At 35.8% G+C, this 14,539-nt stretch overlaps 1 protein-coding gene across 1 annotated transcript; it reads left to right on the top strand.

Moving 5' to 3' along the window:
• Positions 1-258: 258 nt before the first annotated feature.
• Positions 259-13,409, top strand: LOC124955186 (facilitated trehalose transporter Tret1-like). Its single transcript, XM_047509260.1, has 7 exons — positions 259-387; positions 2,840-3,292; positions 9,503-9,692; positions 9,779-9,950; positions 10,055-10,327; positions 10,869-11,177; positions 12,120-13,409. Exons 2-7 carry the CDS (start codon positions 3,034-3,036, stop codon positions 12,555-12,557), a joined length of 1,641 nt encoding a protein of 546 aa, XP_047365216.1. The 5' UTR covers positions 259-387; positions 2,840-3,033; the 3' UTR covers positions 12,558-13,409.
• Positions 13,410-14,539: the final 1,130 nt, after the last annotated feature.

Here is a 14,539-nt window from a genome sequence, read left to right as displayed (position 1 = left end):
GATGGGAAAATATTAAAAGATAAAACGTAACCCAAATAGTAATGATCATCGATCATCGACCTATCTGTTTCTCATTATTTCAATCTTCTGACTTAAAATCCATGTGTATTTCCATTCGATTCGATCGATAATCAGAGAAACAACATTGCCACTCCAGATTGGTTTTTCGTTCCCACAAATCATCCCTCCTTTATCAAAACCAAATTAGCGAAAGTTTAACCAAGCTATCATTCGAAAAGAGCCGAGCTCGCGACACAGACGAAAGATAAAGAATCGTACGTTCTTCGGTCGATTATATAAGAAAAATTATCGAAGGTCTATATTACAGCCGATTCTAAGAGAAAAGATCACTTTAAAGTAGTCCGCGTAACTCGTCGGTAATACCAAGTAAGTTAACCCTTTTTATATCTACAAAATTCTTCTCGAACTTTTGAGATCTCTCATCGCGATCGTTGCAAAGTATGTGGTGGGGACAGGGGGCAAAGGGAAGGAGGGTGGGAGGGAGGGAGGGCGGGGGGCAGGGAAACAGTAGTGCATTTTATCGAGATTAGATATCGACATTATAAAGTTTAATTTCAAGGATTATTGGAGAACTTTCCCCTGCAAGTATAATAAGTAGACGATGGCGGTGTTACGTCGACAAAATAATTGATGCTTCAAATTTTTTACAAGCAATTGTAAATTCGGTGAAAGTAATTCGATAATATTTTTATTCGATTAGTATTCGATAAATCGGTAAAACTTACGTACTTTTATTTCGCTATCGAGGAACGGACAAACGCGATTGAATAGAAATAAAAGGCTTCTATCGGCTGAATTATTTGAATTTGAATCGTCGCTGTAACGAACGAATTATGACACATTTTCGCATATCGACGTGAACCACCTTCCGATAATAATCAACTGGTTGTGACGTAAATTCGCATGCTTTTCTTTTCTTCTTCCTCTCCCCTCACGTTATCTATTTTTACCTATCATCGAATTACGAGGAAAATAGTTAGCGCGATGGAAAATTCGTACTTTCGATTACTTCGCAGAATTTATTAGAAATATTTACAATGAAATTGTCTCTTGTACACGTCTTCTTTTTTTTTTTTTTTCATATCTAAGTGCATCTTTCGCAATAGATCGTAAGTACTGCGTAAGTACGTATACATAGAATAATTTTAAAGCGCAACGATCGTTTCGCTTTCAATTGTATCGCCAACTGACAGTACCAGAGTAACCATTCATTTCTATTTGTTTTTTTTTTCTTTTCTTTTAATTTTGTTTTCATTGTCATTTAAATGAGTTTGCTCCTAAACGTCGAGCTGGCTATTTAAATGCAATAAATGTGACGCGTAATTTTTTAATAACACGCATAGAGCACGTCCGAATGCACTAGATTGCGATCCCATCCCACGTGCGCGCGTTCATCAATGAACCATTCTCGTGTCTCGTGCCTCGCTTTATTGATTTTCTAGCCCTAACGTAAAAGAGGGATGGAAACCGGAGCGTGGATGGGCTCGAAAAGAGATAGAAAGTAAATCGAGAATCGTGTTTTTTACTTACTTGGCCTTGACACAACATTTTTTTAAAGACTATAAAGCTAAGATAGTTTTGAGCATTGCGCTTATCGATTAATCTTTACACCTCGCGAGAACGATAATTCTCAATTTCGGGACATCCATCTATCGATTTCTTTCGTTTCTCTTATCTTATTATAATAATATTTTATATATCTAATCGCGAGATTGGAGATAACTTACATACACCATTTTATCTGGTTAATTACAAAACTTGAATTTAAAATTGTAAACAAGTACTCAAATGTTTTTGATCGTATCGCGAGGAAATTTTCAAATGTGCATGCAAATCGATCAATTATTAGAAAAATTTCTTCGGCCAATAGAAATATTATATCATCCACGATCGTACCGAGACGACGAAGAATTTCCAATACTATTTCTTCTATTTACAAGTTCGTCCTTTGCACGATACTTTATATACAATGATGACCCGATCCCGTTGAAAAAAATACACGCATACATAATATAATACTTGATCGAAATTTTTCAAAGGGCTTAGTCGTTAAAATGATAATTCAAATAGGGGAGATGGTACACCCATCCATGATTGTATTCATTCTCGGCCCTTTTCAAACTGACCGCTCGCAGGATGCATTAATTTTTTATTCCCAAAGGGAGACGTGCACCCTTTGCCAATCGACATGTAAAGTCTATTAAAAAGTATGCCCTTTTTCTTGTACTTGTACGAGTAATAAAGTTCTCAGATTTTTCACTGGTCGTTTCACTTTCATAATAACTCGTACGAATCATCTAAATATATCTCCCAAAAGAGACAAGTCGACTTGGCCAAGATGATAAGCAACTTCCGTTTAAAAATATAGATAGACAAAAATATGTAGATGTAATTATTTTCTTGCATACACGTTGACCTATTCATCGAGTCGAGTTAGTCACTTGATTTCGACTTGACGCAGGAACAAACTGACAGTGTTTATATTCGATCTTAGTACAAGCGTCCTCGATGATGTTGATATTACGAAAACAAAATAAAAAATAGAAAAGAAGAAAGTGGGAGGAGTAGAAATTATTTCCGACGGTAATAAATATAATACAACTTATAGCCATCGTTCTTTGTTAAATATAGATCTTGTTGTAAATTGGAATTAATTAGAATTAGATTAATGGACGTATGAACGTACCAAATTTCAATATTAGCTTAAGGAATATCTAGATCGAACGATACAGAGTACTGTATGCTTCTATACAAGAGAGAATAATCGTTGTCCGACGGCCCTGACACAAACCTTCATAGTAGAATTCCGGATTTTCAGGGTCGAAGTCTTTCGTTCGTGCGGTCGTTGTATCTGAAACGATCGATCAACGACTACCGAAGACTGCCTATCGAATCGGAGCTGTGCTACCAGAGGCAGAAGAAGAACACGAGAGAGAGAGAGAGAGAGAGAGAGAGAGAAAGAGAGAGAGAGAGAGAGAGAGAGAGAACGAGAGACAGAGACAAAGACAGAAAATGGCCCCCACTCATCGCGAGGAAGAAATAGAGGGGCGCTCGTATAAAGAGTATGCTTACAGCCCTGTACCAGCGAGTTCCTCCTCGGCTGTGTACGAAACAACCACCACTACCCTTGTTAAAGAACCCTACGTTATATCTACTAATAACGGAGAAGAGTTTAAAAAATCTACATTTGGAATCGTTACGAGCAAGTGCAGTGCTGCCGAAATGGGTGAAAAAGGATCTACTCTGTTGCAGTATATTGCTGCAGCTGCAGGTCAGTATCTTTGATTTTTCTTTTTTATTTATTTTTCTACTTTTTCTTTAAACTTTTTCCCCCTTGTTCTTTCCTTGTTATTCCTTAAAAGTCTTTGATTTTACGAGCGAGCTTAACGAGATGCATTGCGAATAATCATTATCGTTCGAAAGTGATTTTTGGCTCGAGAAAGGGTCAAACCGAGTGACGTAAATAACAATTAAGGGCTTCGATTCGTGTCACAGTCGAAACGAAAATAGATGGACTTTAAACTATAACGTATAAGCTATGCTTCCTTCTGACTTTAAACTTGAAAGTAGACATTTATTTTATAACCATAATAATATCCGTTATCTCTTCTTGTGCGATCGTTTGAATTTTGTGTAAAACGATTCGTGTAAACGACACGTGGCTTAAAAATACATATATATATATATATATATATATATATATATATAGAATATCGGCAAACATTAAGTTTGTTTGTTTTGTTCAAAATCTTGTCGATCTCGTTTACTTTTTTAATAAATCTAATAAGTCGTGTAATGATACAAATTACGAAGAAGTTGTAGGATTTCCTTCTTTTCAATTAACTACATCAATCGCCTAAAGAATCTTAGAAAATATTTTTTTTTTTTTTCCTTCAATTTCGCTTAATTCCCTTGGCATTGAGATGAAAGGAAGAAAAAAAAAGAAACGAAGAAACTGTTTAATCGCATTCCAGAATGTAATCGTATCCTGTCGTAGTACCAGATAGTTGGAAAAAAATTTGTTGATTAAAGCGTATAATATTTAATGCGAATATATAAGAACAAACAAGGAAGAAAGGGAAAAAGAAAGAAGGAAGGAAAGAAAGAAAAAAAACAAAAAAAAAAGAGAGAGAGAGAGAGAGAGAGAAATAATTTGAAACGCACGTGCGCATTCGCGTGCAACCAAGCAGGCACATCATTCTGATCGAGCTTCGAACTCAATGCCGACGTCCTCGAGTAAGTGCAATTCACGTGACGCAAAGCTTACGTTCAAACGTCATGGGGGATGTATGGGTGCATTTTGTATCTCGCCTTTCTCATTAATATTTTTCTTCTCTCACAATTATTCCTTTATTTCTCAATTAAAATTGACCTAATTAAATTTAGAAGTATCTATCTAGATAAAGTTCCGAGTGACGTTTCACGCACGTGCTGCATAAGATTCCATATAGTTAAGTTTCCCTGTGACGCGATAGTCTCGGCTGCATCATTCGAGTTTTTTTTTTCTTTTTTTTTTTTTTTTTTTTTTTTCTATATTTAAAACTATCTCTTTCTTTGTCTCATGTACGTATTTATGTCTCGGTCTGAGATCGCGAGAAATGTTTTCTTTATCCTAGACTATTTTAAATGTTGATCCTTCTCCTTGCTCTTCTACCTTCAACATTCTTTCTATTTATACGTTCTACGAACGTACTCGATGATCATTGCTTCAATCGTTACGACGAAAGACAAATTTGCGAAGGAAAAAAAAGTATATACTCGGAGGAAATAAATTATTACGTTGATGTGTTCATTAAAATTTTTAAATCCTTTCGAAAGATCTTTCGTGATCAGAAATATTCGACATCGTGAGAACTGGGAATCGAAATGGCAACGGGAGAAACTGCTTTTATTAGCAGTTAGACTCTTTCACAGTAAGAATCCTTCTCACCGTCAGATTGCTGCGGTTACACGAATAATGAGGAAGTAGTTCAGCTCGATTGAGATCTTACTTCTACACGAGCTGATACTTAATCCTCCCGTCACTACCGGATGCCACTTGTTTTAATATTCACGCCGTGAATCGTGAAATGATTTCAAGTCGTAATAACTTTGGTTTGTCATTATCATCGAAGTATTTCCCCTTTTTTTTTTTTTTTTTCTTTTTTTTTCTTTTTTTTTCTTTTTTTTTTTTTTTTTTTTTTTTTTTTTTTTTTTTTTTTTGTTATCGTACCTCCTTGTCTTTCTCGAGTTTGTATTTACATTCTTTCCTCATGGTTTACTTTGAACGACTACGTCTGACATACTTCTTTTCTTTGTTTCTCCTTTATATCACTTTTTATTTCGATGGTTTCCGTTCTTTATCTTATGAACCATGTGTACAGCTGCATGAAGAAAACAAAATACTTTACGGAATATAAACGACGAAATATGCGCTAACAAGCCAAATCAAGTTTCCAGTCGAGGTCGTAAAGGATGTTTATTTTTTTTTTTTTTTTTTTTTTCTTTCGAATCGAATAATTCTAAAATAATGCGAAAGAAAAAATTACCCAATAACCCAGTATCATCAATGTCACGTTTTTTTCCCAAAACTTTCTCGTTCATTAAAATATTTCCATTCGATTGGATATTCGATAAAACCGAAGAAACGTTTCGAATTTTTATCAAATCTGCAAGTTTATCGAACGACAAAAAGCTTTTTTATGTTTCATAATTTTTTTGTTAGATTATGATATTAGATAATGACAGGATTCATTCGAATCTCGAAATAAGAGCATGCACCGAACGATTATTTATCTCGATCATTTTATATGGGATTAAAATGGGTACAAAACATAACAAAAATTACACGATACTAATTACTAACATAGATATCGGATAATATTATTGAGTCGTAAATTACATGACAAGTGAAAGCAGTTGTTTGTCATATAATTTTGAAAAATGTACATGTAATCACGGCATTATCGATCGATAATATCTACTAGGATTCTTCTTAATCCGTGCGATTAAGTACGATAATTCTCCTTACATGTGTTATCTTGGAAAGAAAAAGAAACTTCCTCCCTTTCAACAGTTTCTTCTCTCTCATAGGTGGAAAACAAAATAATTAATATCGATGGTATATTCGTTTTAATGAATAACGACGACATCGGATTTCATTCTTCGTAAATACTTGCGATATTTTCAATCGTAACATTTCTTAATGATAATTTGACGTTGACACTGTTTACATATACCCTTATATACGTTATCTATAATCGTAGAGAAAATTATACTGAGGAAAACAAAATAACAATTATGGTGTCGTTCGATCAATGAGTACGCTCATCGATAGAATTCTTATCGTTTATGATGCATCTACCCATATTTTTTTACTAAACATATCATTTGCATACAAATACGCATATGCGATATAGAAATGATATATGTTTAGATTATAAAATCTTATTCCATTATTACGTTTCATTGAGCGTAATTTGACAAGTCAATGATATGACGATTACACCGACTCGTTTTCCAATATATTTTAATTATATTGTCTAATTGGCGTCCTTGAAATAACACCGAACAAGTTGTCGCACGCACAAAGTAAGATTCTAATCGCATAAATGGCAAAACGAGAGAATACTTAATGAGATAACGACATAATACGTATTAATTTCGAGAAACAGATACGAGCACGCAAAATTTAATGGATCAAAGATTTTCCAAGGTGCCACGTACAATATATATATATATATTTTTTTCTTTTTTTAAGTGATCTGATTCAAATGAAAATCTATCGATTCATCGATTTAAAATCATTAACAAATGTCGACAATTTTCAATAAAAATTATTCGAAGAACGAACGAATAAGTTACTTGGATATCAGATTTTTCAACAAAGAAAATAGTTGGAAGGTCGTTGCTAAAATTATCATTCGCGACTAACTTGATTAATTAAGGTCAAAGTATATTGAGTATTTTTACTAAACGTGGAAAGGCAACGGAAATCCTTAAGAGTAAATAAAGCTTCTTAAGTAGCCGAAGTGATCTTTACTCGAGGCAAACTGATACAATTATTGGTAAAGTGATCGCTTTGTTAACTCATTAAAGATCTTTAGACATGAGTAATTTCAAGTTTTAGTCGACATGATTTCAATCGATTTGACATCATCATCTGGATTCGATAATAGATAATAATATTCGTATACGCATTTATACGACTTATCGAAAATAATACATTGTTATTAAGAACCGAAAAGATCAAGTCGGATCGATCTTTAATCTAAGAAAAAGAAACAAAAAAAAAAAAAAAAAAAAAAAAAAAAAAAAAAAAGAAAAAAAAGAAAAAGAAATAAATAAAAAGAGAAAAAAAAAGACAAGAGAAAAAGCTGTAAAAAGCGATCACTATTCACGACGGTATCGACACGCCTCCTCGTTTATTTTTGATTTATTTAATTGCCTGACTCCGCACTTTTCTGGCGATATCTCTTCCCATTTCTATTCCTCTTTTTCTTTTTTTTCTTATTCCATCCAAGTTTATGAAAACTTCTTATCGAGTTGGAAATTTCCTAACTGCAAAAAAATGATAGCGAAATATACGACACGACGCGATTAGATTCACTCGTCGTCAGTAACCTCATCGAACTAATTCTTTCATTTCTTTCGCTTTCTTTCTCTCTCTCTCTCTCTCTCTCTCTCTCTCTCTCTCGACTCTTAATATGTCCTCAATTTTTCTCGCGAATCTTTCGATCCACGGTCGTATTTACGATACGTATTATCGTTTATCAAGATAATAGAATTTTTATCGATACGTAAAAAAAAAATTGATACGAAAGAAAAAAGAAATGAAGTGCAAAATTTTATAAAAATATCGAAATGGTCATTCTATATTATATAACTATCCCCTCCTTCTGCAAAATAAAAGAAAGGAAAAAAACCGACGAAGCGATTAATTCTCTTGAAATATTTCGTTTTTATCAACGAATTTCACCAACAAATACGAATGTTTAATTTTTCGATCGACATTTCGCGAGTCTCGAGCGAATCACGTCCGGTCTGTAGACTTGCGTAACTATGTAATAATAAAAGAGTCGCGAGCGTCGAATGATTCGGCATACCTGAAAGGCTTGGGGAGGTTGCATAATCGCAATATACGATGATGCATCGCGATGCACCGCAATACAACAAAAAAATACCGAAGGAACGAACGATGATAGCGTGACGAGCAATCGATACGAAGATGCAAACTATTCGCTACGATTATCGCGCGTTCGATGCTGCTCGATAGTTTATCTCGATATGGCTGACACCACAAGTGAAAAAATCTTATACTAGTTCTCGAGAGTTTCATTATCATTCGACTTTTCTTTTTCACTTTTTGTCTCGATTTTTCGTCCTTTCTATCGATATCGCGATTCGCTCTCTCTCTCTCTCTCTCTCTCTCTCTCTCTCTCTCTCTTTTCTTTTCTCTTTTTTCCCTTTTTCCTTCTATTCTTAATACGACGTTCGAGATAAGTGTCAGAACTCGCTCGGATTATTTTCTTGCGATCCCTGTTAACGAAGTAAACGATACGAAAATAAATGAACCACATTATTAACAAGCTATATAAAAATGCATTATTTTATTGTAATTAAATATCCGGTAAGAAGTTAAACGGTAAAAGCTAATAGAAAAGAAATCAGCGTTAAATTCGAATAATCGTATAACAAGAAAGACGATATATTTTCTTGCGATGATATATTACTTATTACGATGAAAGGGTTTCCAGGTACGAGCGTATAGATCATCGTTGTCGCGAACTAAGTGGAAGGTAAACGATAGACGAGATAAATAACGTCAAATTACTCCGAGATATTTTAATTTTTTCAAAGGTATTACAAACGTTTTCTTAACGGCGATTCGTTTGGGCTGTCATTGCTCGGAAACGAAAAACATTTCTATGGTCGGTCACGTGGACTTATTTACGAGCGAACGAAGCGTGTCGTTGTGACCGCAACATTACATAAAGCTGATATTTCGTAGTTGATTTATTTTTTTCTCATTGTCGTAAAAATGATCTACCGTGGATCGATCCGTCTAAAAATGAAAGATTTTCACTTTGGAATCCCTTTGGCGTCTACGTTCGAAAGCATCGAGGAAATAAAAGAAGGCGCAGTCCTTGATAAAACCAAAGCAATTTTAAGCGAAACAAGCGATTATGCAAAACGCATTATAACGGCACGTTTTATCGTAGGAAACGCCTCCGATGCTGTGACCGAGAGTCACATTTTAAAAACGATTAAAGCGAGACGAATTTATCATCGTGGAAAATTAGCAACGAGTTTGTTACCGCTTTATTTCATCCATTTTGTACGATACGCACGCGCGGAAATAATGTTTTGAAATATCTCATGTTATCTTTTTACGAGAGATCGATAAACTTTCAACAGACCGAGGAAGATCTATAGATCGTTTTTCTTTTATAGATTACAATCTTATAGATTACTTACCTATTTTTATCTCTCGATGTTTCAGCCAATCTCAGTATAATGGCGACAGGAGCGATGTTGGGCTGGACCAGTCCGATATTAGGTAGACTTATGGTGAAATCCGATGACAATCCTTTGGAAACTCCCATTACCGCAGATGAATCATCCTGGATCGGATCGTTGGTAGCCATTGGTGCTGCTGTTGGAAGTTTCGCGGCTGGATATTCCGCTGAAAGGTATTTTTAATTCTTCCAAGCTTTCAAGTTGTTGTTGTTGTTGTTGTAACAAAATCTCGAGTCTTAATTAAAAAATCATTTCTCAGATTTGGCCGAAAATACACTCTATTATTTTGTGTCGTACCTTATTTGATCGGTTGGGCGTTGATAGCTACGGCACACAATGTAGCTCAGTTTTACGTTGCTCGATTGATATTTGGAGTTGCCTTGTCCTTCGCCTTCACTGTCGTACCTATGTACGTGGGAGAGATCGCAGAGGTAAGAGAGAAAAAGTGTCTGCGAGCGAACGTCATGAAAAATTTCTAAACCATATGGAATTTAATTGTAAAGTATAAAGTTTCTATTCGAATCTATTTCGCTAGACATCCATCAGAGGAGCATTGGGATCCTTTCTTCAATTATTCATCACGTTTGGATTGCTCTATTCTTACGTCATCGGTCCGTACGTTTCTTACACGGTCTTTTGGATCCTCTGTGCTTGTCTACCGGTCATCTTCTTCGTTTTATTTCTACTAATGCCAGAATCACCTTACTATCTAATCTCCAAGGGTAACAGAGAAGCTGCCGTTACTGCGTTAGCCAAATTACGCAGCAAGAGCGAAATGGCTGTACAGCAAGAGGCAGACGACATACGGGTAAGAATAAAATTTTATCGAACGATAGGAATTTTAATTATCGACGAATACGCGATTCGTTGGCGGAATAGGCAGAACACGTGCTCGTTTCTCCTGCAATAAATTGTGCTGTTCAATATCGATTCACGATACCGATCACGTACGTTTAACGAGATCGTTGAAAAGGTCATTCTTTGATCCTGTATAGAGCGTCTAACCAACCGAGATCATAGAATCTCGGAGGAAATGTCCTTTTCTTGATCTTCTACATACGACAGCAAGTTGTACAAGTTTAGAAACGTATTTTGTCAATTGTATGCTGTCACCAGGAGCCATTCGATCGACCCCGTGCACTCCAAAGGATAAAATCCTCTTCATCGATCTCTTATAATTTATTGAACGCACGATATTTATAGACAATGAATAAGACTGCTCTTGAAACGAAATCGTAACATATCGTAGTATCTACGTATGTCGAGGATATCGCGCGAGGTTACGAAACGTCATTCGTCAATTGCATCCTACTCATTCATCATCGATTTATTTCGTTTCATTTTCCCAGGATGCCCTCGAGGAATCAATGAAAACGCAAACCAAGATTTCGGATCTATTCACCGTCAAGGCAAATTTTAAGGCCCTCATATTCACCTGTTTCCTGGCATCCTTTCAACAGTTGACTGGTATCAACGTTGTTCTATTTTACATGCAAAGTATCTTCGCCGCAACTGGTAGCACCATGGATCCAAACGTGTCTACGATCATAGTTGGTTCCGTTCAAGTAGCCGCATCTTTTGTCACGCCATTGATCGTCGACAGATTGGGCAGACGATTGCTTCTCATAACTTCCGGCATAGGAGAGATCGTTACTTTGGTAAGTTATTTTTATCATTTCTATATGGATTTAATGAAGAAATTAGAAAGTCCAATAAATTTCCTCGTGAAAGTTATCTGACGAAGACTAACGATCTTTGTCGTCGTTCTCTCTCTCTCTCTCTCTCTCTCTCTCTTGCAATACCATTCGTCTCGAATGATCGCTTCCTCTTTCATTTCCAATCGATAGCACGTGTCTTCTAAGAAAATAAGAAAAATAGATTTCACTAGGAAACGTTACGACGTTGATCAATTAAGCGGCTATTACTTTACTTACGCAATCGATTGGTTCTTGACTTTCATGAATTATATACACGAACGGTGTGATAATGAAAAATCTCCTAGGAAATTCTCTTCGTCTCGTGCGATAGACGTGCCGAGTCTGAAGATAGAAAAAGGAGGAAAAAAGAAAAGGACAAAAGTAAGAATAAAGTGCGCGCGCGCGTCTCGTTATTGATTGAATTGATCGTCATCGTATTAATCGACACGTACGCGCGTCAAACTCGAATCGTTCGGTTCACGTAGTGCCTAAAGGTATTTCTTTGACGAGCAACGAGGTCGTAACCTTCGTGTGATAGAATACGTTGCACTCGTACGCATCGATCGCGATTAGAATTCTAAAATAGATATAGCACGGGTTGAAACGGCTAATAGCCTCCCCTTCGTTATTCGTTTGAGAAAGAGAAGACCTCGCGAACATACATACATATGTATACGTATCTATGTTAACGATCGTAACGAGCTTGGCCCTGAATTCGATAAACACTCGGAATGCATTTAATTGCAACGTTTTAGTCGTTAACTTCTTCCCGTATATACGAAAAGTGACAGTACGCTTGTGTGGCATCCGTTTTGAAAAAGCGAAGCATTCGAGAACGAAGAGAACGATCATACGTAACACAGTTACGCTTTCGAAACGTCATAAACATTTCTCATGTTACAGGCTGCTCTGGGTCTTTTCTTTTATTTAAAAGACGTCAAAGAGGACGTCGAAGTCGTGGAATCGATCTCGTGGCTTCCGGTGGTTTCGCTCGTCATCTTTATCGCCACTTATTGCATCGGTTGGGGACCTCTTCCATGGGCAGTGATGGGCGAGATGTTCGCCTCTGACGTAAAGTCGAAAGCTTCCGGTATTACAGTCTCCATGTGCTGGTTCTTGGCTTTCTTCATTACGAAATTCTCGAGCAACATCACCGAGGCCTTCGGCAATCACACGACCTATTGGATGTTCGCCGTCTTCTGTGTTATCAGTGTTCTATTCACCATATTTGTACTACCTGAAACCAAGGGCAAGAGTTTGCAACAGATTCAGGACGAGTTGAACGGCGTGAAACCGTCGATGTCCGAATTCAGTCATTCTGTTTTACCTACCAAACAATGAAGATATCTTTCAGGGTCGGAGATGGTTCGTATTTTAAATGACGATCATTGTCCTAGCACGAGTTATTACGGGTCATTCGTTAATAAAGAAGACGCGTAGCATTATGATTGTCTTTCTTCGGCCCTGGCCACAAGATTCGATGACTTTTGGTCCTCGACATAAGTGGCGCTTCGGGAAACACGACGAACCAACAATTTTCTTTTTTTTTTTTTCTTTTTTTTTTTTTATCAGTATTGGACAGGAAGGACGTTTTACACAACCCTTTTGTCCTCGACGTCGTATCGTATGAGATCTTCCCGAACATTCCCAAGGGAAACGTGTATCTCTGAGATCCTAAGATCGTAATGATTGTGTTCCGTGTCGAGTTGTCCGTGATAAAATAGATATAAACTCTTCTTTTCTCTTCTTCATTTTATAATAACTCGTAAGAATACTATAAGCGCAAAACACTATATTTTTTTAATGATATTTTAGCGAAGAACTTTTGAAAACGTCGACGATGACGGCGACTAAGAGAGAGAGAGAGAGAGAGAGAGAGAGAGAGAGAGAGAGAGAGAATGCGTGTATATTCCCTTCGCGAGTATGAGAACTCGTCCGTGTCACATTTGTTTCCTTTCTTCTTTTTCCTTTTCTTTTCTTTATTATTAGATTGAATGATGTATTAATTTAAATAATAGAATAGCTTTTTATTCGGATTCCAAGCTATACTACGTATGTAAGTTTCTTTAGCGTGAATCGAGCCTGATGCAAGTCGAACTGGGAAACCGGACTGAAGCTCAATCGACTACTACTAATATTATTATTACTATTACAGCTCCGCTCGTTTCTTCGATATAAACGTCATGAATATTCTGGGTTTTTATTATTATTTTTTTTCTTCTTCTTCTTCTTCTTCTTCTTCTTATACTTTGTATACGCGAACGAGAAACGAAACATATTTATTATCTACGTTTATTCACTCGGCCAATTTCAAACATACACAAAGATTTGTTTGTATACATTTAATGAAAATTCCATTCAACTTTTTTCTATTGAAACTTTGAAATAACGCGCTGAAAGTAAGTCCGTCGATCACATTCGCGATCGCGAGACTAGTTAAGATTCTAAGATTATAATATTTCGATAAACACGTGGATGAACTTTCGAATACGAAAAATTTGTAAAATAATATCGAACCTTTTGTCACTTTTTATTTAGACGTTGATTATCATCTACGTATACGTATTATTTTATTATATAACTCGACTATTATTATTAAGACTTTTATTTAGAAATATCAATGAGAAAAAGCCGTAATAATGAAACAATTAAATATTGAAACAAATGTAACAAGAGAGGAAAGAGAGAACAAAGAGCGTTAGTGTCTTTCACAGAAATTTGTGGCCTAATCGGTGATCTCCATTAATTGCGCAATAATCAATTTATTCTCATCCAGTTGTCGTCCATTCGTAGGTGCTAACATGATCGAGTATAAAAAAAAAAAAAAGAAAAAAAAAAAGAAAGAAAAAAAAAAAGAAAAAAAAAAGAACAAAAAAAAAGTATAAAATAAAAAAAAAAAAAATACAAGAAAAAAGAAACACAGACATCTTTCCTGGATCCTAACGTTTAATAGCACTCTTCGACGGAATCGATTGTTCGCCATCGATAAGTAATATATTACAAACAATAATACATGTATGTACTCGATCATTTTTTCAAATGTCATTGATAAAAGTTGTAGAACGCAGTTCCATCGATGTTATTATTCTTGGCGTTCATGTAAAAGAATGCACCTACGAATGTACGTACGTATCGCAAGGAAAAATCGATATAAACGTTTAGCGTGATATTCGTTCAAGGGCAGAAAACATTCCCATATTTCGCGTTACACTTCTTCGTGGATAAGAAAATTTCTTTGCTTTTTTTCTATTTTTTTCCCCCTTCTTTCTTTTCTTTTTCTTTCTCTAAGCGAATGGGTTTTTTTCCTTCTTTCTTTTCTTTTT

This window comes from Vespa velutina, chromosome 17, assembly GCF_912470025.1.
Source record: "Vespa velutina chromosome 17, iVesVel2.1, whole genome shotgun sequence".
Classification (NCBI taxonomy): Eukaryota; Metazoa; Arthropoda; class Insecta; order Hymenoptera; family Vespidae; genus Vespa; species Vespa velutina.
The sequence above is the reverse complement of the archived record's forward strand: the minus strand, read 5'-3'. Positions and strand labels throughout refer to the sequence as shown.

Excerpts from the sequence above, each read along its gene's own strand:
- LOC124955186 (XM_047509260.1), top strand. The coding sequence starts at position 3,034 with ATGGCCCCCACTCATCGCGAGGAAGAAATAGAGGGGCGCTCGTATAAA. Across the intron at positions 9,693-9,778 it reads GCTGGATATTCCGCTGAAAG|ATTTGGCCGAAAATACACTC; the intron begins GTATTTTTAATT and ends ATCATTTCTCAG. Across the intron at positions 11,178-12,119 it reads TAGGAGAGATCGTTACTTTG|GCTGCTCTGGGTCTTTTCTT; the intron begins GTAAGTTATTTT and ends CTCATGTTACAG.